The sequence below is a fragment of the Nicotiana tomentosiformis genome, chromosome 6, assembly GCF_000390325.3.
Source record: "Nicotiana tomentosiformis chromosome 6, ASM39032v3, whole genome shotgun sequence".
NCBI lineage: Eukaryota > Viridiplantae > Streptophyta > Magnoliopsida > Solanales > Solanaceae > Nicotiana > Nicotiana tomentosiformis.
The window spans coordinates 97,195,091-97,222,881 of record NC_090817.1 but is presented as its reverse complement, the minus strand read 5'-3'; the positions used below and the strand labels follow the sequence as shown (position 1 = coordinate 97,222,881).

At 39.7% G+C, this 27,791-nt stretch overlaps 1 protein-coding gene and 1 pseudogene across 1 annotated transcript; both read left to right on the top strand.

Annotated features, from left to right (window-relative positions):
* The first annotated feature begins 7,344 nt into the window (after positions 1-7,344).
* On the top strand, positions 7,345-17,306 carry LOC138894463 (uncharacterized; annotated as a pseudogene).
* LOC104099221 (zinc finger BED domain-containing protein RICESLEEPER 2-like) lies at positions 15,991-19,597 on the top strand. Its single transcript, XM_009606138.4, has 3 exons — positions 15,991-16,624; positions 16,947-19,017; positions 19,273-19,597. Exons 2-3 carry the CDS (start codon positions 17,670-17,672, stop codon positions 19,380-19,382), a joined length of 1,458 nt encoding a protein of 485 aa, XP_009604433.1. The 5' UTR covers positions 15,991-16,624; positions 16,947-17,669; the 3' UTR covers positions 19,383-19,597.
* Positions 19,598-27,791: the final 8,194 nt, after the last annotated feature.

Genomic DNA, 27,791 nt, shown 5'->3' with positions numbered 1-27,791 from the left:
CCTTGATTTCTAGATCAAATTCTTGCAGCAACAATACCCACCGCATCAGACGCGGTTTGGACTCTCTCTTACTCAGCAAATATTTTAGCGCTGAGTGATCAGTATGCACTATTACCTTGCTTCCCACCAAATAGGATCTGAACTTGTCAAAAGCAAAGACTACTGCAAAAAACTCCTTCTCTGTCGTAGCATAGTTCACCTGAACATCATTCAAGGTCCGTCTTGCATAGTAAATGGGTCGAAATAATTTATCTCTCCTCTGCCCCAGCTTATCTCAAAAGGCTCACTCCAGTTAGGAGTCACCATTATAGGGGAACTCACTAGATTTTCCTTGATCAGTTTGAATGCTCTAAGACACTCCACATCAAATACAAATTTCACATCCTTGGCAAGTAATGCAGTTAAAAACTTGGTAATGCTGGAAAAATACTTAATGAACCTTATATAGAAACCGTAATGCCCCAAATAACTTCTGATACTCTTCAATGAGGTCGGTGGAGGGAGCTTAACTATCACATCTACTTTAGCTTTGTCAACTTCAATACCTTCAGTTGTGACTTTATGGCCAAGGACTATCCCCTCCTTAACCATGAAGTGAAACTTTTTCCATCTCAGTACTAGGTCAGTGTCCTCACATCGTTTTAGAACAAATTTGAGGTTCCTCAAGCAATCTTCAAAGTCATCTCCAAATAGAGTAAAGTCATCCATGAACACCTCCACACACTTACCATTTAAATCTAAAAATATTGACATCATGCATCTCTAGAAAGTAGCAGGTGCATTGCATAGCCCGAAAGGCATTCTCCGGTATACAAAGACTCTGGATGGGCATGTAAAGGTGGTTTTCTCAACATGCTCAGGAGCAATGGGTATTTGATTTTACCCTGAATATACATCTAAGAAGCAGTAACATCCACGCCCCGCCACCTTCTCCAACATCTGACCAATGAAAGGAAGAGGGAAGTGATCTTTCCTTGTTGCATCATTTAATCTCTGGTAGTCAATGCACATCCTTAACCCAGTAACTGTTCTGGTAGGAATTAGCTCATTGTCCTCATTTTGTACCACTGTCATGCCCCCTTTTTCGGCACAACTTGTACAGGGCTGATCTATTGACTGTTAGAGATGTAAAATATTATGCATGCATCCAGCAATTTAAGTATCTCTTTTTGAACCACCTCCTTAAGATTTTTGTTCAATTTGTGCTGGGGCTGCACCACTGGTTTACTCCCTTCTTCTAACAGGATCTTGTTCATGCAGATTGCGAGGGATAATCCCCTGAATATCAGTTATACTCCAACCGATTGCCTTTTATGCTTCTATAGTAACTCCACAAGCATGTGTTCCTGTTCACCTGTCAAATCAGCAGTAACAATCACGGGAAAATTGTTAGTCTCCAAAAAAGCATATTTCAAATGTGTCGGGAGTACTTTCAATTCCAACTTCGGCTTGCACTTTTCATTCTCGAATTCTTCTTCATCTACCACCTGGTTCTCATTTTCCAGCACCTCAACTTCCTTTTTGATCTCAGGATCTTCATCCTCTATTGTGCTTGATTGACTAATGCATCTCTCCAGTAAGTCACCTACCAGCTTATCCAGTTTGTGTTGTTCAGCCAACTCTCCCACCACATTTAGCTTGAGACAAGCATAGACAGATGCCTCATCACACGGGTATTTCATCATTCTCTTCATTTGAAACACCATTTTTTCATTTCCCACTCGTAGCATAAGTTGCCCCTCATATATATCAAGAATAGCCCGGCCAATGCAAAGGAATGGTCTCCCCGGGATTAGAGGTACCTCCTTATTCTCTTCCATATCTACTGCGATGAAGTCTACTGGGAAAACAAATTTGTCTACCCTTACCAGAATGTCCTCGATTATGCCCTCTGGTATGATCATGGTCTGATCAGCCAGTTGCAAGAATACTGGCACCAATTTGATCACTCCTAGCTCTCCTTCCAATTTCTTGAACACCGATAATGGCATCAAGTTAGTGGATGCACATGAATCGCACAAGGCTTTGTCAAACTTTTCGCTACCCAACGAGCAAGGTATAGTGAAACTGCCAGGATCCCCACACTTTTTGGGAATTTTGTTTAGTAGAATGGAACTGCAGTAGGCATTGAGTTTGACCACTTTTGTTTCCTCGAGATTCCTTTTTCTTGAGAGGATTTATTTCAGGAATTTTGCTTAGGCTGGCATCTATGTGAGCACCTCTATGAACGAGATGTTCACATACAACTATTTTAGCATCTCCAAGAATTTCCCAAAGCATTTGTCTAATTTCTCCCACTTCATCTTTTGAGGAAATGGTAACAATGGCATGTGCTTGCTTTCCTCAACTACGTTGTTCACCTTCTTCTTATCAACACCCTTGATGCTAACATTCTCCTTGGGCAAAGATTCACTGATTTTCTGTTCTTCATCTATCTTAGTTGAGTTGATCTCCTTCTCATCCCTTGATTTTTCTTTTGGCTCTGCTAATGTTTTTCCACTCCTAATAGACACATCTTTGATTATCTCTTTTGCATTCTTTTCAGTGTCTGCCGGCAAAGTCCTCGGCACCCTTTGTGACAACAATGTTGCAAGCTTCCCCACTTGTCTTTCAATATTCTTGATGATTATGCCTTGCTCCATGATATCGGTCCCTTGAGTCTCAAGTTTCTCATCGGATTTATTTTATAAATGCCTTCATTAGATCTTCTAAACTTGAGTTGTTGGGTTGTGGAGGTTGATATGCTTGTCTCTGTTGAGTTTGAAAACCAGGAGGTCCTTGCACTGGTGCTCTGGGATTTTGCTGCTGCCATGAGTTCAAACAGAACTCCATGAGAATCTTGGATGTCTCTGTCCCATAGAAGTAAAATTACCACCTCTTTGTTAGTTGCCTCTATTGAAGTTCCCCACAACGTTGACTTCCTCGGCTGTAGCTTGACACTCATGTGTCGGGTGTCCCAATCCACAGATGTCACATCCTACCTGTGGTTGATTTTGCACCTGAGCTAGCGTCAGTAGCTTGATGTCCTTAGCCATAACTACAATTTGGGCCTGCATTGCTACCGATGATTCTATTTGGTGCACCCTTGCTGATCTTCTTTGGTCCCCTTGATCAGTGGACCATTGTTCTACGTCTTCAAATAGTTCATTCAGAAGAGTGACAATCTCTTCAGGAGTTTTCTTCATCAGAGGATCTGCAGCCATACTATTCAGCAATCACCTTAGTGATGGGTTTAAACCGTCCCAGAAGTCCTGGAGTTGCATCTATTACTCCATTCCGTTATGAGGGCACATCCGTAATAGCTCCTTGATTCTTTCCCATGCCTCGAACACTGTCTCCCCATCACCTTGGTTGAAATTGTGAATCTCTTTCCTCATTCGTCCAGTCTTAGCGGCAGAGAAATATTTTTCTAAGAACTTGGTCGTCATCTTCTCCCACGGGAAAATTGACCCTATGGGCAGACTTCTCAACCACTGCTTTGTATCATCCTTAAGAGAGAACGGGAATGCTCTGAGGTAGATGGCATCATGTGATGCTCCATTATAACGAAATGTGTTCATAATTTTGTCGAAGTCCATCAGATGGTTGTTGGGATCTTCATTGAGTTTCCCTCTGAATATGCAATTATTCTGAATGGTCTGGATGACTCCTTGATTTGAGTTCAAAGTTATTTGCATTAATGGATGGGGGTCTCACACTAGACTGGTGTTGGTTATACACCGGTCTGACATAATCTCCTAATGACCTCCCAGGTCTAGGAGCTGCATTTCAAATTTATCTTGTATCACGTTTCGATTTGGATTGAACCTTCGCTCGCCGTCGACCGTTTCATCCGCAATTCTATTTGCTTCAGATGCTAATCGTGCTTCCCATTGCTGAGCCGCCTCTCTCGCAGTTAGGTCCACTACCTCTTCTTTGTTTACTATTATATTTTGAGTTGAAGGCTGACCCAAGAACAATCCCCTCCATCCTTTCTCTCTTCTCAACTGCCTCAGGTTCTTGTCTAACTCTGGGTCGTATGGTACCAAGTCCTTTGAAGAGGATCGAGTCATACACCGCTGAACTTAACATGTTGCCTGCACACAGATGAGAAGAGCGTAAAAAAAGAAAAATAAAATAAAATTGTTCCTGAATTAGCACTGAAATTTAACTTAAACACTATTAATCGCCAATCCCCGGCAACGACGCCAAAATTTGACGAGCGCAAAATCGGTGTAGACATGTAATTTTTTACCCTCCCCAAAATTTTACACCTTTTTAGTGTTATTTATTTCTTTTAGTTCTAATATTGTTACTTTGCCTATTTTTGATCTTTTAGCTCTATTTTCTCGTAAATGAAAACTATAAAAATATTTTCCTTCATTTTAGCTAATAGGTGCTTTATCTAGTTGCTTTTAGTTTATATTACCTTTCATGAAATTGAAATACTAATATAGTTTCAATATTTTATTTTCAAAAGATAAAATGAAAAGTTTTAAAAAATATTTTCACTTAGTTTAGTGTTACTTTTAAGTTGTAGGTCTTTAATAAAATATAGAGTAGTATTTAATTTTTAAAATATAGTTATTTTGTCTCTTTCTTTTAATGTCCTATTAGTTTAGATATGTATTAATTTTGAGAAATGAAAACAAACAAAAAAAAGAAAGAAAAAAAGAAAACGAGAAAACAAGGCAAATAGGGAAAAGAAGTTTGAGTTGGACCCACCATCCCTCTTCTCTAAAGCAGGTTCACGTAATATATATATATATATATATATATATATAATTTTCATGGCATTTTTATTTTTCAAATTTTGTCTTTTTTTCATAACAAATGTTTAGGTGGTCCTCACACTCCAATTAATACCCTCAGCATTTTTATTTTTCAATCTTCATCACACTCACGTTTCAGAGAGAGGTGGCAGACACTGCTTTTGTTCCACTCACTCACGGGCCCACACGGATTCTTCTCCCTCAAGCATAATCTCAATTTCAGAAAGTTTATCTGCACATACAAAAGAGAGAGAGCAACAGAACAGAGGGGATGAGAGAAAAGAACTACGCTTGGTCTGATTCATGAGTAACATGATACGTAGGCAACATATATCAGATTTGATCGAAATATTTTTAAAATTAAAAAAAAAAAGAGAAAAGGAGATGAAGTTGTGGGGGATGAGAGAAAAGAAAAGAGTGATAAGCAGAAAGTAAAAGAGTGGACAAAAAAATGACGTAAACCAAGAAGCGTTAAAGAGAAAATAAAAGAGGAAGGTTGGAATGAGCAAATCGGGATGATGCCATATGACCTTGCGACCCTCAAAGTCATTCTAGAACCGTTAATTGTTGCTAGGTGCAGTGCACATAATGTGATATTATTATCTGATAAATGCCCTAACGCTAAAATGTTGGCTTTGTTTTGCTCCTCTTCGTTATCTTTATTATTATAAAATAGGATGGTGGTTGGTTTGTGGCACTCTGGCGAGTCATCCATACAACACTAGGTTAAAGAGCAAGGTAGTCATGACTAGCAAAGAATTGGACACAGGTGTTTTTGATCCATCAAGAGAGAATGTGGAGTCAGAATTTGAGTTGAATGAAGAGGGTCAAAGGTTGAAACAACAGATGTCAGATATGTATCAAGCTTGGATCAATGGGCATCATCCACCTTCATTTCCCATTAACTACGCTGAAAATCCTGCCACCATCCCACCACTATCACAAGGCTAGATTCCCACCACTGTTGATTTTCCCCCACAATATGCTCCAGACTTTACCCCTTATCACAACAATACCGACACCTCTTCCCAGCCTTTCCATGCTCCACCAGCCAAAACAACCTCATATCCCGTTCCAACATCCACTCCTATTATTGTAGCCCCTCCACAAGCTATCATCCATCAATCTTTTAGTGAACCCGCGTTCAAATTTCCCGATGACCAATACTATGCTCCTGAACCAACTTTTAAGGTCTCGGATCCCTATCTCTATACCCCTCACTTTGAGCCTCCTATTGAAATCAAGAAGCCCGTTAAGAATGTGGAGCATGAGGAGATATTCAGGAAGGTGAAGAGTTCAGAGAAATCTTTAAGGAACATGCAAGGGATAGGAAACCAAGTGAATATGTCTTACAAGGACTTGTGCTTATTCCCAGACGTCCAACTTCCCGCCGGGTTCAAGATGCCAAAGTTTGATCTGTATGACAGACATGGAGATCCCGTGGCCCATTTAAGAGGTTATTGCAGTAAGATGAGAGGCTCTAGTGGGAAGGACGAGGTTTTGATGGCATATTTCAGTTAGAGTTTGAGCGGGGCAGCCCTGAAATGATACACATGTCAAGATGCTAGCATGTGGTATACGAGGGACGATATGGCTCAGGCCTTTGCCCGATACTTTCAGTATAATATAGATATTGTCCCGGATCACCTGTCCTTGACCAAGATGGAAAAGAAGCCTAATGAAAGCTTTAGGGAATACGGGCTCAGATGGAGATAACAAGTTGCCCGGGTCAATCCTTCGATGGAAGAAGACGAGATGGTCAAGTACTTTCTTCAAGCCCAAGAGCCTACTTACTTTGGCCACAGATCTCAGCCACGGGCAAGCCTTTTAACGATGTGGTAAATATGGTAGAGATGGTGGAAGAGGGACTCAAGTCGATCAAGATCATGAGCTACTCCGCTATAAAAGCAATCGCACAGGCAATCCAAAACGGCACAAGAAGTTTGTTAGGCAAGAAGAAAAAGGATGATGTTGCTATAGTTGTATCTGGACCATGGCATGGCCCAAGGGGTCCATCTCACCAGTACACTCAACCTCGACCCAACCCAAAGCCTACACCCACACTCCATATAATCCACCCCAACAGAATTTCCCACCACAAGACCCTCAATACTCAATCAGGCCACGCCAATACCATGTTCACCACGCACAATCATATGCTCAACCACCTCCTTACCCGTAATGGCGTGTACCAGCTCCACAAAACTGTTATCCACACCCACAACCCTACTGAAACCCTACTGGTACGAACTTTCAACCCGGGTCGGAGTATAAAAGAGAAAGGCAATAGTAGAAAGATACCTTCACCCCTCTGGGAGAGTCCTATGCCAGTTTATTTCAAAGGTTGAGGCAATTGGATGTGCTGAGGCCGATTGAGTCAACGATACAAAATCCACCCCCGAAGAACCTTGATTATTCTCTAAGGTGCGCATATTGCGCATATTGTTCTGATGCCCCAGGGCATGATATAGAGAAATGTTGGCATTTGAAAAGATCAATACAAGGGCTTATTGATACGAATCAAATTGCAATACAGATCCTAGATGTGCCAAACATCAACTAAAATCCTTTGCCAGCCCATGCAAGGAAACACATGATTGAGATAGTTCGTAAGGATGGGGAGTCCGGGAATTCTTCTGAGTCCATCATGATAATTCGTTCTAGTGAAGGTAATTTAGTTAAGGTTCTAGACTCTACAAAAGCAATTCCCTCGACAGTTGAAGGGATGAAGGAGAAACTAAGGATGCTCAACGTGAAGCCACCTGTGTTGGTTGTAAAAGGGCCTTCAAAGGATGATGGGGCAAGTCAGGAAAAGTCGAAAGTGGCCGTGCCAGGGATCCCAAGCAAACCTATTGTAGTCGTGAAAGTGGATCTTATTACCCTTGTGGTTATTAAGCCAGTGACCCAGTTTCTAGTGGTTGATACAAAGGCTATACCGTGGAATTACAAACAAGATATAGTGACATATAAAGGGAAAGAAGTGGAGGAAGAAGTCAATGAAACTGGAGGACTGACTCGTTCTGGGAGGTGTTTTACCATGGAAGAATTGAGGAAGGCCAAGCCGTTCAAGGATAGTCAAATGCTAGTAAAGAAGGCGGTCATCGAAGAAGAGGCTGAAGAGTTCCTGAAAAAGATGAAAGTTCAAGACTATTCCATTGTAGAGCAATTAAGGAAAACACCCGCTTAGATCTCTCTTTTGTCTTTATTGATACATTCAGATGACCACTGCAAAGCCCTGATAAAGATTTGGAATTAGGCATATATTCCTAATAGGATCACAGTGAATCACTTGGAAAAGATTGTTAACAAGATCTTCGAAGCAATAAGGATCACCTTCTCAGATGATAAACATCCTATGAAGGGTACAGAACACAACTGAGCTCTTTATCTCGCGGTGAAGTGCGATGAGTATGTTGTCTCGAGGGTACTAGTTGATAACGGCTCTAGTGCAAATATTTCCCTTTGTTTACTTTGCAAAAGATAAAAATCGGTATTGAAAGAATCCACATGAACAATGTATGTGTTCGAGGCTTTGATGGGGGAGGGAAAGATTCTGTCGGTGATATAATGCTCGAATTGTCGATAGGTCCAGTCGAGTTCACTATGGAATTTCAAGTGCTAGATGTGGTTGTCTCTTAAAATTTGTTGTTAGGCAGGCCTTGGCTATACGCGGCTAAGGCAATCCCATTTTCCCTGCATCAAATAGTAAAGTTCGAATGGGACGGGTAAGAAATAATTGTGCACGGTAATGAGGACATATCTGCTTATGATGACCTGTCTATTTCCTTTATTGAAGCTGAAGATGATAAAGGACCTTAGGTCTACCAAACTTTTGAAACAGTGTCTCTTGAGAAGATATTTTAGGGAGAATGCATTCCAGGTCCGGGGCTATCCTCTGTGTCCCTCATAGTTGCAAATGCAATATTGAAGAATGGTTTTGTGCCGGGTAAAGGTCTGGGTTCATCTCTACAGGGTATTGTGCATCGAGTGTGCCCATGTGAAAATTTTGGCACATTTGGTTTGGGATTCATGCCCACAAAGAGGGACGTGAAAAGGGCTAAAAATCAGAAATAGAAGGTATGGTCGCTACCCAGGCATGTACCATACATCTCGAAGTCTTTATCAAGCCAGGGGCCGCAAAACGTCCAATATCATCAGTCCCGAAACATGTAGTCGATGTTGATGAAGAGCTGATCAAGAGGTTCCAGAGTTTGCTTGATGAGGTTAATATGGTAAAAATTGGGGAAGGTTCTAGTAACGCAGATGTGCAGCTCGATGGGCCAAATGTGAAGCTTAGCAATTGGGAAGCTACTCCTCTCCCCACACGGAAGGAGTTTTGATAGTTTGCTTTGTTTTCCTTTATGTTATATGGGTTATTCCAGAGTTGTAATCCAGATTTTTATTTTCGCGTGTTTTGATGTTCAAACCCTTCTATTCTTTTTATTTTTAATGAAATATAATTTTTTGTTCTCCGTTATTCCTAATAGTGTTTCATTTTGTTTTTCTTTTGTATAGTTGTTTTTATGCTTGTTCTAATGATATGACATGCATGAGAAATTTACAGCCAAGTCTTAAAAGCCAGTCTAATCTTGAAATAATGATCCAAGAAGTAGAATATGAAGAAGAAGTAGAATATGATGAAGAAGCAACATTTGAGGAAATAAGTAAAAAGCTAAAACACTTTGAAGAGAAACCAAAGCCTAATTTGAATGACACTGAAGCAATCAATTTAGGAGATCAGGATAATGTCAGGGAAACTAAGATAAGTGTGCATCTGGAGCCACAAGTCAAGGAGGAAATAATAAAAGTACTATTTGAGTACAAAGATGTCTTTGCATGGTCATATGGCAATATGCCGGGCTTAAGTACTAATCTGGTAGTTCATAAATTACCAATTGATCATGCATTCCCCCTGTCAAACAGAAGTTAAGAAAGTTTAAGACTGACATGAGTGTGAAGATAAAAGAAGAAATCACAAAGCAACTTGGGGAAAAGGTCATCCGGGTCACTCAATATCCCACTTGGTTAGATAATGTTGTGCCAATACCAAAGAAGGATGGTAAGACCAGAGTATATGTTGATTATCGTGATCTTAACAAGGCAAGCCCAAAGGATGATTTTTCATTGCCTAACATCCACATTCTAATTGATAATTATGCCAAGCATGAGATTGGGTCTTTTGTGGATTGTTACGCGGGATATCACCAGATCCTAATGGATGAGGAAGATGAAAAAAAGATAGCGTTCATCCTACCATGGGGAACATATTTCTACCGAGTAATTCCATTTGGTTTGAAGAATGCTGGGGCAACTTAAATAAGGGCGATGACTACTATATTTCATGACATGATACACAGAGAGATTGAGGTTTATATAGATGATGTAATCATAAAGTCAAAGAAGTAGTCCGACCATGTCAAGGATTTGAAAAAGTTTTTCCAAAGGCTCCGTATGTATAATCTCAAGCTCAATCCAACAAAATGTGCATTGGGTGTCCCATCCGGGAAACTGTTAGGATTCATGGTCAGTCGACACAGTATTGAGTTGGATCTGTCAAAGATCAAGGCAATCCAGGAGCTACCACCGCCCAAGAATAATACTGAGGTGATGATCTTGCTTGGAAGGTTAAATTACACCAGCAGGTTTATTGCTCAACTCACAACAACTTGTGAGCCCATCTTTAAGTTGCTGAAGAAGAATGATGTGGTCAAGTAGACTGACAAATGTCAACAAGCATTTGATAAGATCAAGAGGTACCTGTCAAACCCACATGCGTTGGTCCCGCCCGAGCCGGGGAGACCTTTAATCTTGTACTTGATAGTCCTGAATAATTCTTTTGGTTGCGTACTAGGTCAACATGAAGTTCACTCCTTTTGAGGTTAAGTATACTCTTCTTGAAAGGACATGTTGCGCCCTGACTTGGGTGGCACAAAAGTTGAAGCATTATCTTTCATCCTACACTACTTACCTCATTTCTCGTATAGATCCTCTAAAGTATATCTTTCAGAAGCCTATGCCCATAGGTAGACTTGCAAAGTGGCAGATTTTACTCACAAAGTTTGACATTATCTATGTGACTCGGACTGCGATGAAAGCTCAAGCTTTTGCCGACCACTTAGCCGAGAATCCGGTGGATGGAGAATATGAGCCATTGAGGACTTATTTTCCTAATGAAGAAGTGCTATATGTTGACGAAGTTGATCATAATGAAAAGCCAGGTTGGAAACTCTTTTTTGATGGAGCTGCTAACATGAAAGGTGTCAGAATAGGGGTTGTACTCATTTCCGAAAGAGGGCAGCACTACCCTGTAATAGCCCAACTTCGATTTTATTGCACCAACAACATGGTTGAGTATGAAGCATGCATTCTGGTTGACGTTAGCTATAGACATGGGAGTCCAGGAAATACTGGTTTTGGGAGATTCAGATTTGTTGGTTCACCAGATTCAATGAGAATGGGAAACTCGGGACCTGAAGCTCATACCATATCGACAGTGTCTGCATGATCTTTGTCAACGATTCAGGTCTGTAGAATTTAGAAATATTTCTAGGATTCATAATGAGATTACTGATGCCCTGGCTATTATGGCTTCAATGCTACATCATCCAGATAAGGCTTATGTTGACCCTGTGCATATCCAAGTCCGTGATCATCATGCCTATTGTAATATAGTTGAAGAGGAACTTAATGATAAACCTTGGTTCCATGATATCAAGGAATACATCAAGTCCGGGGTATATCTGGTACATGCCACATGTGTTCAACAGAGAACCATTCGACGTCTGGCTAGTGGTTTTTTCTTAAGTGGAGGAATCTTGTACAATAGGACTCCAGACCTAGGACTACTGAGGTACGTAGATGCTAAGGAAGCTTCTACTATCATGACTGAAATACATTCTTGAGTTTGTGGGCCTCATATGAACAGGTATATCTTGGCAAAAAAGATACTTCGAGCAGGTTATTATTGGCTCACTATGGAACGAGATTGCATCAGCTTTGTTCGCAAGTGTCATCAATGCCAGGTGCACGGTGATTTGATTCATTCTCCACCATCTGAGTTGCACACAATGTATGCACCTTGGCCCTTTGTAGCTTGGGGCATGGATGTTATCGGACCAATTGAGTTGGCGGCGTATAATGGACATAGGTTTATTCTGGTGGCCATTGATTACTTTACTAAGTGGGTCGAAACTGTAACTTTCAAGTCTGTGACCCAGACAATGCTTCTAATCTCAACAGTCATTTGATGAAAGAGGTATGCCAACAATTCAAGATTATGCATCGGAATTCTACTTCATATCGTTCCAAGGCAAATGGAGCTGTTGAAGTTGCTAACAAGAACATAAAGAAGATGCTTCATAAGATGGTGCAAGTTTCTAGGCAGTGGCAGGAAAAATTGCCTTTTGCTTTGCTGGGCTATCACACTACTGTTCGCACTTCAGTAGGTAAAACTCCTTATTTGTTGGTATATGGAACTGAGGCAGTTATACCTATGGAGGTTGAGATTCCATCCCTTCGGATTGTTGCGGAAGCTAAAATTGATGATGATGAGTGGGTCAAAACCCGGCTAGAGCAGTTGAATTTAATTGATGAGAAATGATTGTCATCAGTGTGTCATGGTCAATTGTATCAGAAGAGAATGGCAAGAGCATACAACAAGAAGCTACGTACCAAAATTTGAAGTGGGCCAGATGGTATTGAAGTGCATCCTTCCACATCAAGCTAAAGCTAAAGGCAAGTACGCCCCAAACTGGCAGGGGTCATTCACCGTGACAAGAGTGTTTCCCAATTGTGCTTTGTATTTAACATACATAGAAGGAAAAGTTGTAGATATGGCTATCAATTCTGATGCAGTCAAAAGATACAATGTGTTATTTCTTAGCTCATATTTAATCACATGTTTTGTACTTGGAATTTTAAATGTTTGGTATGCCGAAGGCATTTTATTCTGCTATCCAAATACTTTTATCCTTTGTTACCCCTTTTGAGCCTTATTTTGTTTTCTTTCATACCCCTCTTTTGGAATCAGAAGTAGAGTTAGAAAATAAAAAATAAAAGAAAGAACAAAATAAAATGAATCGTGGTTGGAACTACGTTCGACCTGATTCCTTTTAAGGATACGTAGGCAGTCTTACTCTGAGGTTTGGTCCCATCAAAATAAAAATCCAAAATTCCCAAAAGTTATAATTTTGAACCCTTTCATCTTAAGTTGTTTTGAGTCTCCATGCCGCCCTTTCTTTCTAACCCTGTCTAAAAGCCTACATTACGACCCAAAGAAAGACTTTCTGATCAATCTTTGAGGATGCCAAGTCAAGAGAGATAGAGGTATTATTTACATCATGGGTAACACTTTGTTCGTGGGCACAAGGAAAAATGAATAATAAGAGTCTTATTGGTGTAAACCCTCACGGGCACTGTAAGGCAATAGTGAGCTGAGAAAAAATTTAAAATGAGAGAGTCCTATTGGTGAATATCCTTGCAGGCACCATAAGGCATCGACGAGTTGAGAGATGAACAAATGATAAACGTTTGTCGGTGAAAACCCTTCAGGGCAATACAATTCGAATGAAGTTTGTGACTTTATAGAGAAATTGGATCATTGCAAGCTCGATTTTGAAGTATGAAGGCATGACGCGAACTGAAAGTGTGTTTGGTTGGACGGATTAGGCTGATCAATACGAAACGCATGTCATGATCATCAGAGCCAGCTGCTTCACTCAGATAAGCCTCTTCTCCTCTCTTCTCCGAATAGACATCTTCATTTAGGCCTTTCCTTTTTGTTCCTTTTGCCAAAAATCACTTCGCTTTGTTCTTTTTGTTCTATTTCTTTGTGTCTCTTTCAAGTCAGTTTCATTAATACAAGAAAGAAAGGAATTAAAAGTCTACTACCGGCTTCTTGATTGCACAAGGCGAAGTTTGGCCAAGCACATCACAAGTGACATGATTCAGAAAGAGCAATGTGGTGATAACTGAAGTTCAGGTGATCAAGTGATTCTTGAATTTTGAGAAAATGCAAAGGCTCAACAATTGTCAGCATGAAAGCACAATGCAACAAGTGAGTGTAAGGGATTCGGGTCATTCAAAGGTTTTTGTGGTCGAGGTTCGATCAGAAGGTCAAACAAGTCCTTCTCATCTCGAAGCATCCAATCAAATAAAGCATGGCAGTGGGAAAACCGGACACCTTCAGCAACAATGCCACAAACTAACCACTATGTTTTCAAACTAACAAGATTTTCTTTGTTTGAAACAGGTGCAAGAAATTTGGTCGTTCGCAAGGATCCTCCGTGAGAAAAGCAAGGCTTCAGGTAAGATAACTTTCAAGTTTTCAGGACCTTCCTAGATAATGGGATTTATTTTTTAGATTTCAGGACCCTCCTCGATAATGGGATTTAGTTTTAGCCTTTCAGGACCCTCCAGGATAATGGAATTTAGTTTTAAGTTTTCATGACCCTCTTGGATAATGGGATTCAGACTTTAAATTTTCAGGACCCTCCTAGATAATGGGATTTACTTTTAAGTCTTTAGGACCCTGCTGGATAATGGGATTTAATTTTAAGTCTTCAGGACCCTCCCAGATAATGAGATTTAGTTATTAGTTTTCAGGACCCTCCTGGATAATGGGATTTTAATTTTAGGTTTTTAGGATCCTTCTTGATAATGGGATTTGGTTTTAGATTTTCAGAACCCTCTTGGATAATGGGATTTAATTTTATGTTTTCAGGACCCTCCTAGATAATGGAATTTAGTTTCATCTTTTCAGGATCCTCCTAGATAATGGGATTTAGTTCTAAGTTTCCAGGACCCTCCTGGATAATGAGATTTAGTTTTAGGTTTTAAGGACCCTCCTAGATAATGGGATTTAGTATTAGGTTTTTAAGACCCTCCTGGATAATGGAATTTAGTTTTAGGTTTTCAGGACCCTCCTAGATAATGGGATTTAGTTTAGGGTTTCAGGACCCTCCTGGATAATGGGATTTAGTTTTATGTTTTCAGGACCCTCGTGGATAATGGTATTTAGTTTTGTGTTTTCAGGACCATCCTAGATAATGGAATTTAGTTTTAATTTTTCAGGACCCTCCTGGATAATGGAATTTAATTTTTATTTTCAGGACCCTCCTAGATTATGGGATTTAATTTTAAGTTTTTAGGACCCTCTTGTATAATGGGATTTAGTTTTAAGTTTTCAGGACCCTCCTGGATAATAGGATTCAGTTTTAAGTTTTCAGGACCCTCCTGGATAATGGGATTTAATTTTAAGTTTTCAAGACCCTCCTGGATAATGGGATTTAGTTTTAGCTTTTGAGGACTCTCCTGGATAATAGGATTTAGTTTTAGGTTTTCAGGACCCTCCTGGATAATGGGATTTACTTTTAGGTTTTCAGGACCCTCCTGAATAATGGGATTTAGTTTTAGGTTTTTTGTACCTTCCTAGATAATGAGATTTAGTTTTAAGTCTGCAGGACCCTCTTGGATAATGGGATTTAGTTTTAGGTTTTCAGGACCCTCCCGGATAATGGGATTTAGTTTTAAGTCTGCAGGACCCTCCTAGATAATGGGATTTAGTTTTGTATTTTCAGGACCCTCCCGGATAATGGGATTTAGTTTTAGTTTTTCAGGACCCTCCTGGATAATGGGATTTAATTTTATGTTTTCAGGACCCTCCTGAATACTGGGATTTAGTTTAAAGTTTTCAGGACCCTCCTGGATAATTGAATTTAATTTTAAGTTTTCATGACCCTCCTGGATAATATAGTTTCAATATTTTGTTTTCAAAAGATAAAATGAAAAGTTTTATGAAAATATTTTCACTTAGTTTAGTGTTACTTTTAAGTTGTAGGTCTTTAATAAAATATAGATTAGTATTTAGTTTTTAAAATATAGTTATTTTGTCTCTTTCTTTTAATGTCCTATTAGTTTAGATAAGTATTAATTTTGATAAATGAAAACAAAACAAAAATCGAAGAAAAAAAGAAAACGAGAAAACAAGGCAAATAGGGAAAAGAAGTTTGAGTTGGACCCACCATCCCTCTTCTCTAAAGCAGGTTCACGTGATATATATAGAGAGAGAGATAAATATTAAGAATTTTGATGGCATTTTTATTTTTCAGATTTTGTCTTGTTTTGCATAACAAATGTTTAGGTGGTCCCCACACTCCAAGTAATACCCTCAGTCCCTCACCATCCAAGGAGATTCCTTCACATTGCAGTACACCTTTGCTAACGCTCAGCATTTTTATTTTTCAATCTTCATCACACTCACGTTTCAGAGAGAGGTGGCAGACACCGTTTTTGTTCCACTCACATCTCTTAGACCTCTTTTCTCTAAGTAGTAGCAGATCAAACACACATGAGCTCGCTCATCTTCCTCCGTGGTTTTTCCTCCATTTTTGCCACGTAAAAGCTCCAAAACCAGCAGTGAAACAACCCCGTTTCTCACTAGGGGTGGGCATATATCAGTTACAATCGAAACAATCGACCGAATCGAAAATATTTTTATTTCGATTTCGGTTATTCGATCTTTTCGGTCTTATTTAATTTAAAAATTTTAAAATTCAGTTTTTTGATTCGGTCGTTGGTTATTGATTTAATTTGTTCGGTTAACCGAAAAATTAAATTATTAGCAAATGGATTCTTTAAACTATATATAGGCTAAGCCCAATATAACAAATACTAGATCCAATTTTAAGTTCCATCAAAGACAGTCCACTCTTAACAAATACTAGGCCCACACTTAAAGACTTTTAAGTTTTAAGGTCAATCAGGCATGAGCTTTTCCCACTCTTAAGCTTTTCCCAAATACGCTAAGGTTTTTTTTCCTTCAAACTTCTCTCTCTAGTCTCTATCGCCATTGATACACTGGTGCGGTTGTGTCGGTAAGCTTAATTTTTATTATATTTCTCTCATTTCTTCTTTTTTGTTCTCTGTCCTCGCCGATCTTCTCTTCTTTCTCTCGTTTTAGTAAATTTTTTCTTTTTTTTCTGCTAAAAATTAGTAGTAAAAGACTTAAAGGTTCATGTATATTGTTGAAAGAAGTCTTGACTCTTGAATTTGATGTCCATTTTCTGTCTCCTTGCTCGGTTATTGTTTCTGTTTCCTCATTTAATTTTGTGCTTGTTTCTATCTCCTCCTCTAACTTCCTTTTTCGCATTATTATAGCTCAGTGTTTTATTGTTCTGCTTGTATTCGTTTTTGTAGATGGAAGAAAATGGAAGTAGGGTAAGCGAAGCCTGCAAAGGTGGGGGTTCAAATGATAGCATACCTAACACTGAATGTCTCAGTCCTGATGAAGCTCCAAAGAAAAGAAAAGTCATGCAACTTAGATCTGATACTTGGAACCATTTTGAGAAGTATGATGATCCTAGTGGAGCTAAAAGAGCAAAATATAAGTATTGTGAAAAAACTTATGCAGCTGCTACGAAAGGTATTGGTACTACATCAATGAACAATCATCTCACTAAGTGTCCCAAAATGCCCCGTAAAATAGAAAATAGTCAAACACAACTAAGTTTTCTACCAGCTTCAAATGGGGCAAATGAAGGGGTGCTTACCACTTGAAAATTTGATCAAGCACTTAGTAGGAGAGCTTTAGTTCTAATGATAATTTTAGATGAACTGCCACTTAGTTTTGTTGAAAAGGAAGGATTTAAAAAGTTTATAGGAGTCACAATACCTCAATTTCAAATTTCTTCTCGTAGAACATTGACAAGAGATTGTTATGAACTTTATTGTGAACAAAGACAAAGTTTGAAGAAGTCCTTCAATGAAGCACGTCCAAAAATCTGTCTTACAACAGATACTTAGACTTCTATACAAAGAATAAACTATATGTGTCTTACTGCTCACTTTATTGACAGCGATTGAAAATTGCATAAAAGGATAATAAACTTTTATCCTATCTCTAGTCATAAGGGTAATGATATGGCGGCGGTTATTACTAATTGCTTGCTTGATTGGGGTTTGAAAAATGTATTTACTATAACGGTAGATAATGCTAGTTCCAATGATGTCTCAATAAGAGAAGTGCCTAAACAATTGACTACTTGGGGAACTAAAATAATGAATGGTAAACACATGTATGTTAGATGTATGGCTCACATACTTAATCTCATTGTACAAGATGGGTTGAAAGAAATTGGTGTTTCTATCAAGAGAGTTAGACAAGATGTGAGATACATTAGACTATCTCCCGCTAGGATTAGAAAGTTTAAAGAATATTGTGAATCTCAAAAGTTAACTTCCAAGAGAACATTATGCTTAGATGTTTCTACTCAATGGAACTCTACATACATGATGTTAGACACAGCACAACAATTTGAGCTTGCATTTGATAAATATAGTTTCTTTGATACTGAATTGTTGCATCATCTTCGTACCTATGTATGTGAAAATGGAACTAGTGCAGGTGATCTCACAAGTGCTGACTGGGATAATGTAAGAACAATGGTAAAATTTCTTGAAACTTTTTATTTTCTTACTTTGAGGGTCTCTGGTTCTATTTATGTCACTTCCAATGTATATTTTGTTCAAATTTGTGAGCTTGATCTTATTTTGAAAGAGTGGATGGAACATGAAGATGCTAGTTTGAAAGAAATGGCAAAAAAAATAAAAGAAAAATTTGTCAAGTATTGGGGTGAACCTGAAAAAATGAACAATATGATCATTATTGCATCAATTTTGGATCCCTCTAACAAGCTTGACTATGTTCCTTTTGCAATTGTGAGGATGTTTGGAGAAAAAGAAGGGGAGAAATTGATTTTAGAAGTGAAAAATTATATGGATTCTTTATTTGATTATTATGTAAAGAAAATTTCAAAAGGATCTACATCTGCTTCATCTGGAAACACAACAACTACTGTGACTGGTTATGGTAGCTTTTTGAAAAGGGGAACAATGAGAACGAAATTGAAATTTGAGAAATATAAGGAAGTGACAGGAGGTTTAGGTGCTAAATCAGAGTTAGATAGATATCTTGCTGAAGATATTGAGCCTGAAACGGATGAGTTTAAAATCTTAAAGTGGTGGAAAATTAATGAGCCTAGATTTTCCATTCTTGCGGAGATGGCTCGTGATGTGTTAGTCATTCCTATTTCAAGTGTTGCATCAGAATGTGCATTCAGTACTGGAGGTCACATTCTTGACTCGTTTAGGAGTTCGTTGACGCCTAAACTGGTGCAATCTCTTATTTGTCTTCAAGATTGGCTTAGAAGTGAACCTATTCCTATTAAAGTTGAGGAAGACTTGGAATATCTAGAACAACTGGAACTTGGTAATTATTTTATATTTTGCATTTATTATATTACAAATAGTTTACTTAACACTGATGCATGATAAAGTTTTCTTCAATATTTTTCTTAGATTTGACTAATTGTGCAAAAGATTCCACTATTATTGACATATAGTTGCAACTTGTGGCATGTGTAGCAAGTTGATAACCTTCTGTATATTTGATGATATAATATTGATATACTTTATTATAAATCAATTGTGTTTTTGACTTATAATTGTGTCTTTTTTTGCAAAGGTTTGATCATGGCGCCTAAATGGAACTTACGGATTATGTATCATCTTCGTAAATACTTAGATCAACAAGTAAATAGACCAGTAGTAAATAGACAAGTGATGCTGCAGTAATAACTTGCTAGTGAGCTCTTTTGGTAGACAAGCTGATGCTACAGTAGTAATTAATGTAGTTATTTTGCTGGTTTTGAGACTTCAGCAAGATGAAAATTTTCTAACTTCTGGATTACTCTTTTGGTTATGTAATATTGCTTGTACTAAATAGTGGTTTCCTACTAGCTGCTCAAGCTAACTTTTGGATATAATGAATGAAGTTTATGTGCAAATTATCACATTGGCATGTTTCTAGGTTTTTGGCAGCAAAGCAGCATAGATTCTAGGTTTTTTGTTCTCTCATGGCTGAATATTGGACATATGTTGCTGCATATTGAATTTGATATGGGTATTATGTTTCTTGATTATGTGCAAATTATCACATTGGCATGTGGTTTTATAAATAAACCAGATGGATGCTGCTTTTCAAGCTCCTGTTGGTGGTCTATTGTTCGCTCTAGAAGAAATGGCATCTTGGTATATTTTAAACTATGTACATGATTTTATCTGATTCTTGGTAGACCAAAAGGTTTTTGGGAGATAATAGTCCTTATCGCTATATTTGTGTTACTAAGATTATAATAGATTTTCTCTACAAATCAGATTTTTTAATCAAGAATACTCCTCAGCAACACAAATCAAATTTATATAAATAAAAGAACAGATTTATGATTTATCACATTCAAGCAATACAAGAAGTTCGAAATTTTGGAAAAAAACCAACAAATTAGTCAGTCCAATTAATACGTAGAAGAAGCCCAATATGATAATGTTCAAACCGAAAACCGAACCGAAATAAACCGAACCGAAATTAGAAAACCGAATTTATTTCAGTTCGATTTCGATTACTACTTTTACAAAATCGAAAACCAAATAACTGAACCGAATTTCTTCAAACCAAACTGAACCGACCGAACGCCCACCCCTAATTCTCACCTCAAAACACCCCAAGGTTATCCGCACCTAAATGAAAGAACATATAAAATACTAAAAGTTCTATATTGTGCTTCGATGTCGTCGTGCCTTTGGGCTCCAGCTACATGTACTTTGGGCATTCCCCGGATAAAAATATTTACAAGTTTCTCGGGACATTTTTCGGATAAAATAATAAATTAAGCCACAACCTCTAACCTCATTTCACAACTAGTTCCATTACTAGACCAAACCCAATCCTATTAATTCCAAACACTGTCGTGACCCATTTTATACTCGCAATGAGTTTTCGCCCAAAATAATTAACCAAATAGATCACGTACATTCAGCTTTTTAAGAAAACTAAACATAAATTTTAGAGCACTCATATGGCATACAAATAATAATCAAAGAGCACAAAATATCATTCAAATAAAAAACAAGGAAAAGAAAGGGGACAACCTTCTGCAGCAAAACTTCAATATTTGATTAATGAGAAGACCAAGGATAGCTTGACTATAAATTGATCTTTACAGCACAGATTGAGCCGAAACCTTAACCGGAAAATAGAACCTCGGATCTTTTTGTGTTTATTCATCTTTTGTGTGTTTTTACCTCAATTAAGTATTTTTAAAAGCCAACTGGATCAAGTATGCAACCGTACTAATTACGGGATTCGGGAATGCCTAACACCTTCTTCCCGAGTCAAATGAACCCTCCTACTTAGAATTTCTGGTGCAAACTGGTTTAGAGTCAAATATATTTTTACGGAAAAATTACTTTTAAATGGTGACTTGGCACACCGAGATTATATGCCAAGTGGCGACTCTAAGAAAATCCTTTTTAAATAAATGTTTTGTCACTTTCATGATTGAAAATCCTTTTGAGCTTTGAAATCATTTTATCTATTTTTAAAATGGGTTAAGGTAAAAAAAAGGGGTGTGACAACCGGTGTATAAAACTTAGGTTCGCTAGTCAAAGATAGTATAGTATTAAATCGTCTCCACAGGGATTGGTTTAAATAATGTTCTAATAAATCTTCAGCTCAACACTATCCAGGATAATAAACCTTTGATTGATGTTATTATCGACCACAAATAAAATTAAGATTATCAATTGTAAGAAACTAATGACACTTTAATGACTAGTAGCAACGATTGAATATCAGGGTGAGAAGTAAGGGTTGTGATAAGATATGTGATCAACTATTGTTCTAGATAACTCTGGGTTAAGTTCATTCTTAACTTCTATTGACTCCATCGATTTCAACAGATGATTAGGCTAATTTGGGGATTCAAATTCTTCTTCCGAATGAATGAGATTCCTTTGATCAACCTAATAAAAGGTCCTATGAACATATGCACGAAATAGTGAATGAATGATCTTTCGAAGAACACCTCTCGATTATTCTTCTAAACTGGGTTAATTGATAACTCTCTAAGCTCTTTCGATTACCTAGAAGAGGCGTAAAATCAACCCAAACAATATGGCACAATGCGAATAGCAGTAAAACTTCTCTTTCGATTAAAGTAAAATCACAATAAGCCTTGCAATTCAATTAATAACTCATTCAATGAATTCGGGCAGTTAACATAGAGTAAAACCCAAAACGATAGTCAAATCACAATATCCGTCAATAGCCCTAAGCAAGATTACTTCATAATGGAGAAAGTATTCATCGCAAGAGTATTAGAAGAACAAAAAGATATTACAATTCTCATATTTAAACAAACTTCCGTATTGAATGAATTGGATCAAGTATTTTGCACTTTCGTTGCTTCCTTGCCTTCTTCTCTCCCAAAAGTTGCTCTAAAAGCCTAGATTCCCTCTTTTTAGACGAGTTGGGCTTCATATAGGTCAAGAGGAGTTGCCTACGAAATTACAAAAATAGGCTTGGGAAAGTTTTCTGGACTGGACGTGCGTGGCCGCGCACCTGGGCAGGTGATCGCGCATACGGCCACGCACTTTGGACATGGTTTGGCTCCACTTGCACGCCCAGTGCGCGCTCGTGCACCTGGGTGGCTTCCTGCTTCATTCATCATTTCTCTTCGTCAAGTGCATTATTGTTCGTTGCTCCTCGATTACAGTCCCAACTTAATCCATGGATTTATACTCAGACTTCAATGCTCCAGAATAGCTCAAATTAGCTCCACAACCTCATCATAACTTGGAATCGCTCAAACAAAACACACACTCAGAGCAAAATAATACTATTTAAAGCTCAAACACTAGTAAAGTGCAGGAAATTAAAGGGTAATTAATGACCAAAATACGCAATTATAGCCTACCATCATGCACTCAGGTATCCAGGACACCATGGCTCGAGAGGTGGAGATAGTGGACTTCTCACGGGCTAGTTGTGGAGATAGCTTAGAGGATCGAGGGCATCCGTCAGTGGAGCCGAGAGTAGGCGACGAGGGATAAACTGTTTCGATATTCTAAAGAGTTTAGTGGTGCCCCGGCTGGGGGCAGGGGGCAGTTCGTGAGGGGTCAGTCTAGTAGGCCCACATATCTAGCATTGCCGCCTCCTCGAGGTGCTCCAGTGCGACCTTATTTCAGTGTCATTCCAGAGAGTTCTTACCACCCACCAACTATCTAGGGTTCCTCCAATGGGTATTCAGGCCATCAGGGTCAGACTTTAGGTCATCAGTCCACCGTACCGAAAGGTTGTTTCGAGTGTGGGGATCTAAGTCATGTGCGGAGGTTCTGTCCCAGGCTTCGGGGCAAGGCAGTGCAGCAGGGTCAGCAACCTATGATTCCAGCACCAGTTGTTCCACCAGTCGTCCGACCTTCCAGAGGCGGAGGGTAGTGGGTAGGGGTCGTCCTAAAGGTAGAGGCCAACCAGGTGGAGGCCAGGCAGGTGGCGCTCCAACTAGGTTCTATTCTTTTCAGGCCAAACCAGATGCAGTGACCTCAGATGCCGTGATCACAGGTATTATTTCTGTCTGCGGTAGAGATGCTTCGGTACTATTTGATCCAGGGTCTACATATTCATATGTTTCATCTCTGTTTTCTCACTTCCTTGGTGTTTCTCGTGAGTCCCTAGGTACTCCTGTTTATGTATCCACTCATGTGGGCGATTCTGTTATTGTGGATTGGATCTATCAGTCTTGCATTGTTACTTTATGTGGTTATGAGACTAGAACAGATCTTTTGGTGCTCGATATGACTGACTTTTAGGTCATCCTTGGCATGGACTAGTTATCTCCATATCACGCCATCCTTGATTGCCATGCCAAGACTGTTACCTTGGCGATGCCAGAGTTGCCTATGTTAGAGTGGAAGGGTTCGTCTGTCAGTGCATCTAGCTGAGTTATCTCTTTTCTGAAGGATCGACATATGGTCGAGAAGGGTTGTTTGGCTTATCTAGCTTATGTTTGAGATACTACTACAGAGACTCCGTAGATTGATTCAGCGCCCGTAGTCTGGGAGTTCTCCGATGTGTTTCCTTCTGATCTTCCAGGCATGCCACCAGATCGCGATATCGATTTCTGTATTGATTTTGGTTCCAGGTACCCAGCCTATCTCTATTCCACTGTACCGCATGGCACCGTACCCAGCTTGAGGAGTTGCTAGCAAAGGGGTTCGTCAGACCGAGTGTATCGCCTTGGGGTGCACTAGTATAATTTGTGAAGGAGAAAGATGGGACTAGGCGGATGTGCATTGATTACCGCCAGTTGAACAAAGCTACCATCAAGAACAAGTTCACATTGCTGCATATTGATGACTTATTTGATTAGTTGCAGGGTGCTAGAGTGTTCTACAAGATTTACTTCAGGTCGGGGTACCATCAGTTGAAGATCCGGGACTCGGCTGTTCCGAAAGCTGCTTTCCGGACTAGATATCGCCATTATGAGTTTCTAGTGATATCCTTCGGTTTGACTAACGCCCTATCATTGTTTATGAATTTGATGAACCAGGTGTTCAAGTCGTATATTGACTCATTTGTCATTGTCTTCATTGATGACATTTTGATCTACTCGCGTAGCATTGAGGAGCACGAGCAGCATTTGAGAGTGGTGCTTCAGACCTTGCGGGAGCAGAAGCTATATGCTAAGTTCTCCAAGTGTGAGTTTTGGTTGGATTCTGTAGCATTCTTGGGGCATGTTGAATCGGGCGAGGGTATTAAGGTAGATCCCAGGAAGATCGAGGCAGTTCAGAGTTGACCTTGTCCTACCACGGCTATGGAGATCAGGAGATTCTTGGGGTTAGTAGGTTATTATCGCCGGTTTGTGGAGGGATTCTCATCTATCACAACACCCTTAACTATATTGACCGAGAATGGTGCTCCGTTATGATGGTCCGATAATTGTGAGGTGAGCTTTCAGAAGCTCAAGACAACATTGACTTCAGCACCAGTGTTAGTGTTGCCTTCCGGTTCCGGGATGTATACTGTGTATTGCAATGCTTCATGCATTAGTTTGGGTTGTGTACTGATGAAAGAGGGCGAGTTATTGCATATGCTTCACGTCAATTGAAGCCCCATGAGAAGAATTACCATGTGCATGATTTGGAGTTGGATACGATTGCTCATGCTCTTAAGATCTGGAGGCATTATCTTTATGGGGTGTCATGTGAGGTTTACACCGATCATCGCACCTTGCAACACTTGTTCAAGCTGAGGGATATCAATTTGAGGCAGCGCATGTGGCTTGAGTTACTAAAAGACTATGATATCACCACCCTTTATCATCCGGGCAAGGTGAATGTAGTTATGGATGCCTTGAGCAGAAAGGCGGAGAGTATGGGTAGTTTGGCCTTTATTTCAGTAGAGGAGAGGCCATTAACTTCGGACATTCAGTCATTGGCTAACAAACTTGTGAGGTTGGATATTTTAGAGCCCATCCGAGTTCTTGCATGCGTCATTACTCAGTCTTCACTATTCGAGTAGATCAAGGCTCGCCAGTTTGATGATCCGCACTTGTTGGTTCTCAGAGAGGCGATACTACAGGGTGGTGCCAAGGAGGTTACTATCGGTGAGGATGGAGGTCTGCGACTCCAGGGTTGCCTATGTGTTCCTAATGTTGATGGATTGAGGGAGAATATTCTAGAAGAGGCACACAGTTCTCGGTATTCTATTCATCTAGGTGCCATAAAGATGTATCGCGACCTGAGGCAGCATTATTGGTGGCGGCGGATGAAGAAGGACATAGTTGAGTATGTGGCGAGGTGCCTAAATGGCCAGTAGGTCAAGTATGAGCATCAGAGGCCAGGTGGACTACTTCAGCAGATGACCATGCCTCAGTGGAAATGGGAGCGCATTACTATGGACTTTGTAGTTGGGTTTCCGCGGACCTTGCGGAAGTTTGATGCAGTTTGGGTCATTGTCTACCAGTTGACCAAGTCGGCACACTTCATTCCGGTTGTGACCACGTACTCTTCAGAGAGGTTGGCCCAGACTTATATTCAGGAGATTGTTCGGTTACATCGGGTACCTGTTTCCATTATATCAGATAGAGGTCATCGGTTTACTTCACATTTTTGGAGAGCAGTACAGAGTGAGTTGGGGACCCGTGTAGAGCTCAGCACAACTTTTCATCCGCAGATCGACGGGCAGTCGGAGCAGACAATTCAGATCTTGGAGGATATGCTCGGAATATGTGTGATTGACTTCGGAGGGCAGTGGGATCGATTCTTGCCTTTGTCCGAGTTTGCTTACAACAATAGTTATCAGTCTAGCATCTATATGGCTCCATTTGAGGCTTTATATGGTCGGCGATATTGTTCTCCCATCGGATGGTTTGAGCTTGGCGATGCTAAGTTGTATGGTAATGATTTGGTGAAGGATGCCTTGGAAAAGGTAAAGTTGATTCTGGAGCGACTTCGCACAACACAGTCCAGACAAAAGAGTTACGCGGATCAGAAGGTGCATGATTTATCTTTTATGGTGGGCGAGAAAGTTCTCTTGAAGGTCTCGCCGATGAAGGAGATCATAAGGTTCAGAAAGAATGGCAAGTTGAGCCCAAGGATTATAGGTCTGTTCGAGGTGTTAAGACGAGTTGGGGAGGTTGCTTATGAGCTTGCCTTGCCTCCCAGGCTATTGGGAGTTCATCAGATTTTCCATATGTCTATGCTCCGGAGGTATCATTCTGATAGGTCGCATGTGTTGGAATACAACACGGTTCAGTTAGATGAGAGCCTGGGTTATGAGGAGGAGCCAGTTGCCATTGTTGACTGATAGGTTTGCCAATTGAGGTCCAAGAAGATTTCTGCAGTAAAAGTTCAGTGGAAGGGTCAACCAGTTGAGGAGGCAACTTGGGAGACTGGGGAGGACATGCTGAGCAGATACCCACACTTATTCAGCACTCCATGTATGATTCTAGACCCGTTCGAGGACGAACGTTTATTTAAGAGGTGGAGAATGTAACGACCCGACCGGTCGTTTTTCTTTCTAGGCCCCTGTTCCACTAAATAAGACTCCCCGTATGTGATTTTACTATTTTATGACTTGTGGGGATGGTTAGTTCGCCATTTGGAAGGGTTCGGGTTGAAATTGGAACACTTGGTTCGTCATTTGGCTTTTAAAGACTAAGTTTGACTTTGGTCAACATTTAGAGTAAACAACCTCGGAATCGGGATTTGGCAGTTCTAATAGGTTCGTATGATGATTTTAGACGGGGGCATATGTTCGGATCGGGTTTTGGATGACCTGAGAGCGTTTCGGCGCTTAATATTGAAAATTAGCTTATTGAAGGTTTAAAAGTTCTTTAAATTTGGTTTGGAGTAGGTTTTAGTGTTATCGAGGTCTTTTTGGGATTCCGAGCCTGGCAATAGTTCTGAATGGTGATTTAAGACTTGTACGCAAAATTTGGTGTCATCCTGAGTAGTCTAAGTATTATTTGACGCGTGCAGAGCGAATTGGAAACTTGAAGATCATAATTTCCTTTAATTGCTTTTGGGATGTGATTCTTAGTTTCGTTGTTGTTTTACGTGTTTCAAGAGTTTGAGCAGATCTGTTGTCACGACCCAATTTATCCCTTCGTGAGTTGTCGTGACGGCACCTAGTCTCTATGACTAGGTAAGCCTAACACTTTGCAGAAATGAGATACAAACTTGAACATAAACCACTAATAGTAACAAATATCTAATAAGCAACTGAATGCCACTCGGCATATACAATTATCACCTTTGAAATGTACCAAACAATTCCCAAAACCCGGAAACCCGCAAGTCACAAGCTACTAAGAAGTCTTAACTGTTATATACATCATTTCTACAGAAAGAGGAAAAAAAATGAACATAGGGGGATAGAGGGGGACTCCGAGGATCTGCGGGCGCGAGCAGATGTACCTTGAAGACTCCAATAAGCAGCAGCGACTGCAACTAGTGATGAGGCTGCTAAGAAGAACCTGGATCTGCACACAAAAAAGATGTACAGAAAGGGCGTGAGTACACCACAACAGTACCCAGTAAGTGCCAAGCCTAACCTCGATCGAGTAGTGACGAGATTAGGTCAGGGCCCTATTGGTATAAATATAATAAAATAAGACAGAATGAAATATCTCAGTAAAAATAAAT

Bases quoted from the DNA above. Each gene is read 5' to 3' on its own strand.
- LOC104099221 (XM_009606138.4), top strand. From the start codon at position 17,670: ATGGCGGCGGTTATTACTAATTGCTTGCTTGATTGGGGTTTGAAAAAT. The intron at 19,018-19,272 runs GTAATTATTTTA...TTTTTTGCAAAG, and splicing joins TCTAGAACAACTGGAACTTG to GTTTGATCATGGCGCCTAAA.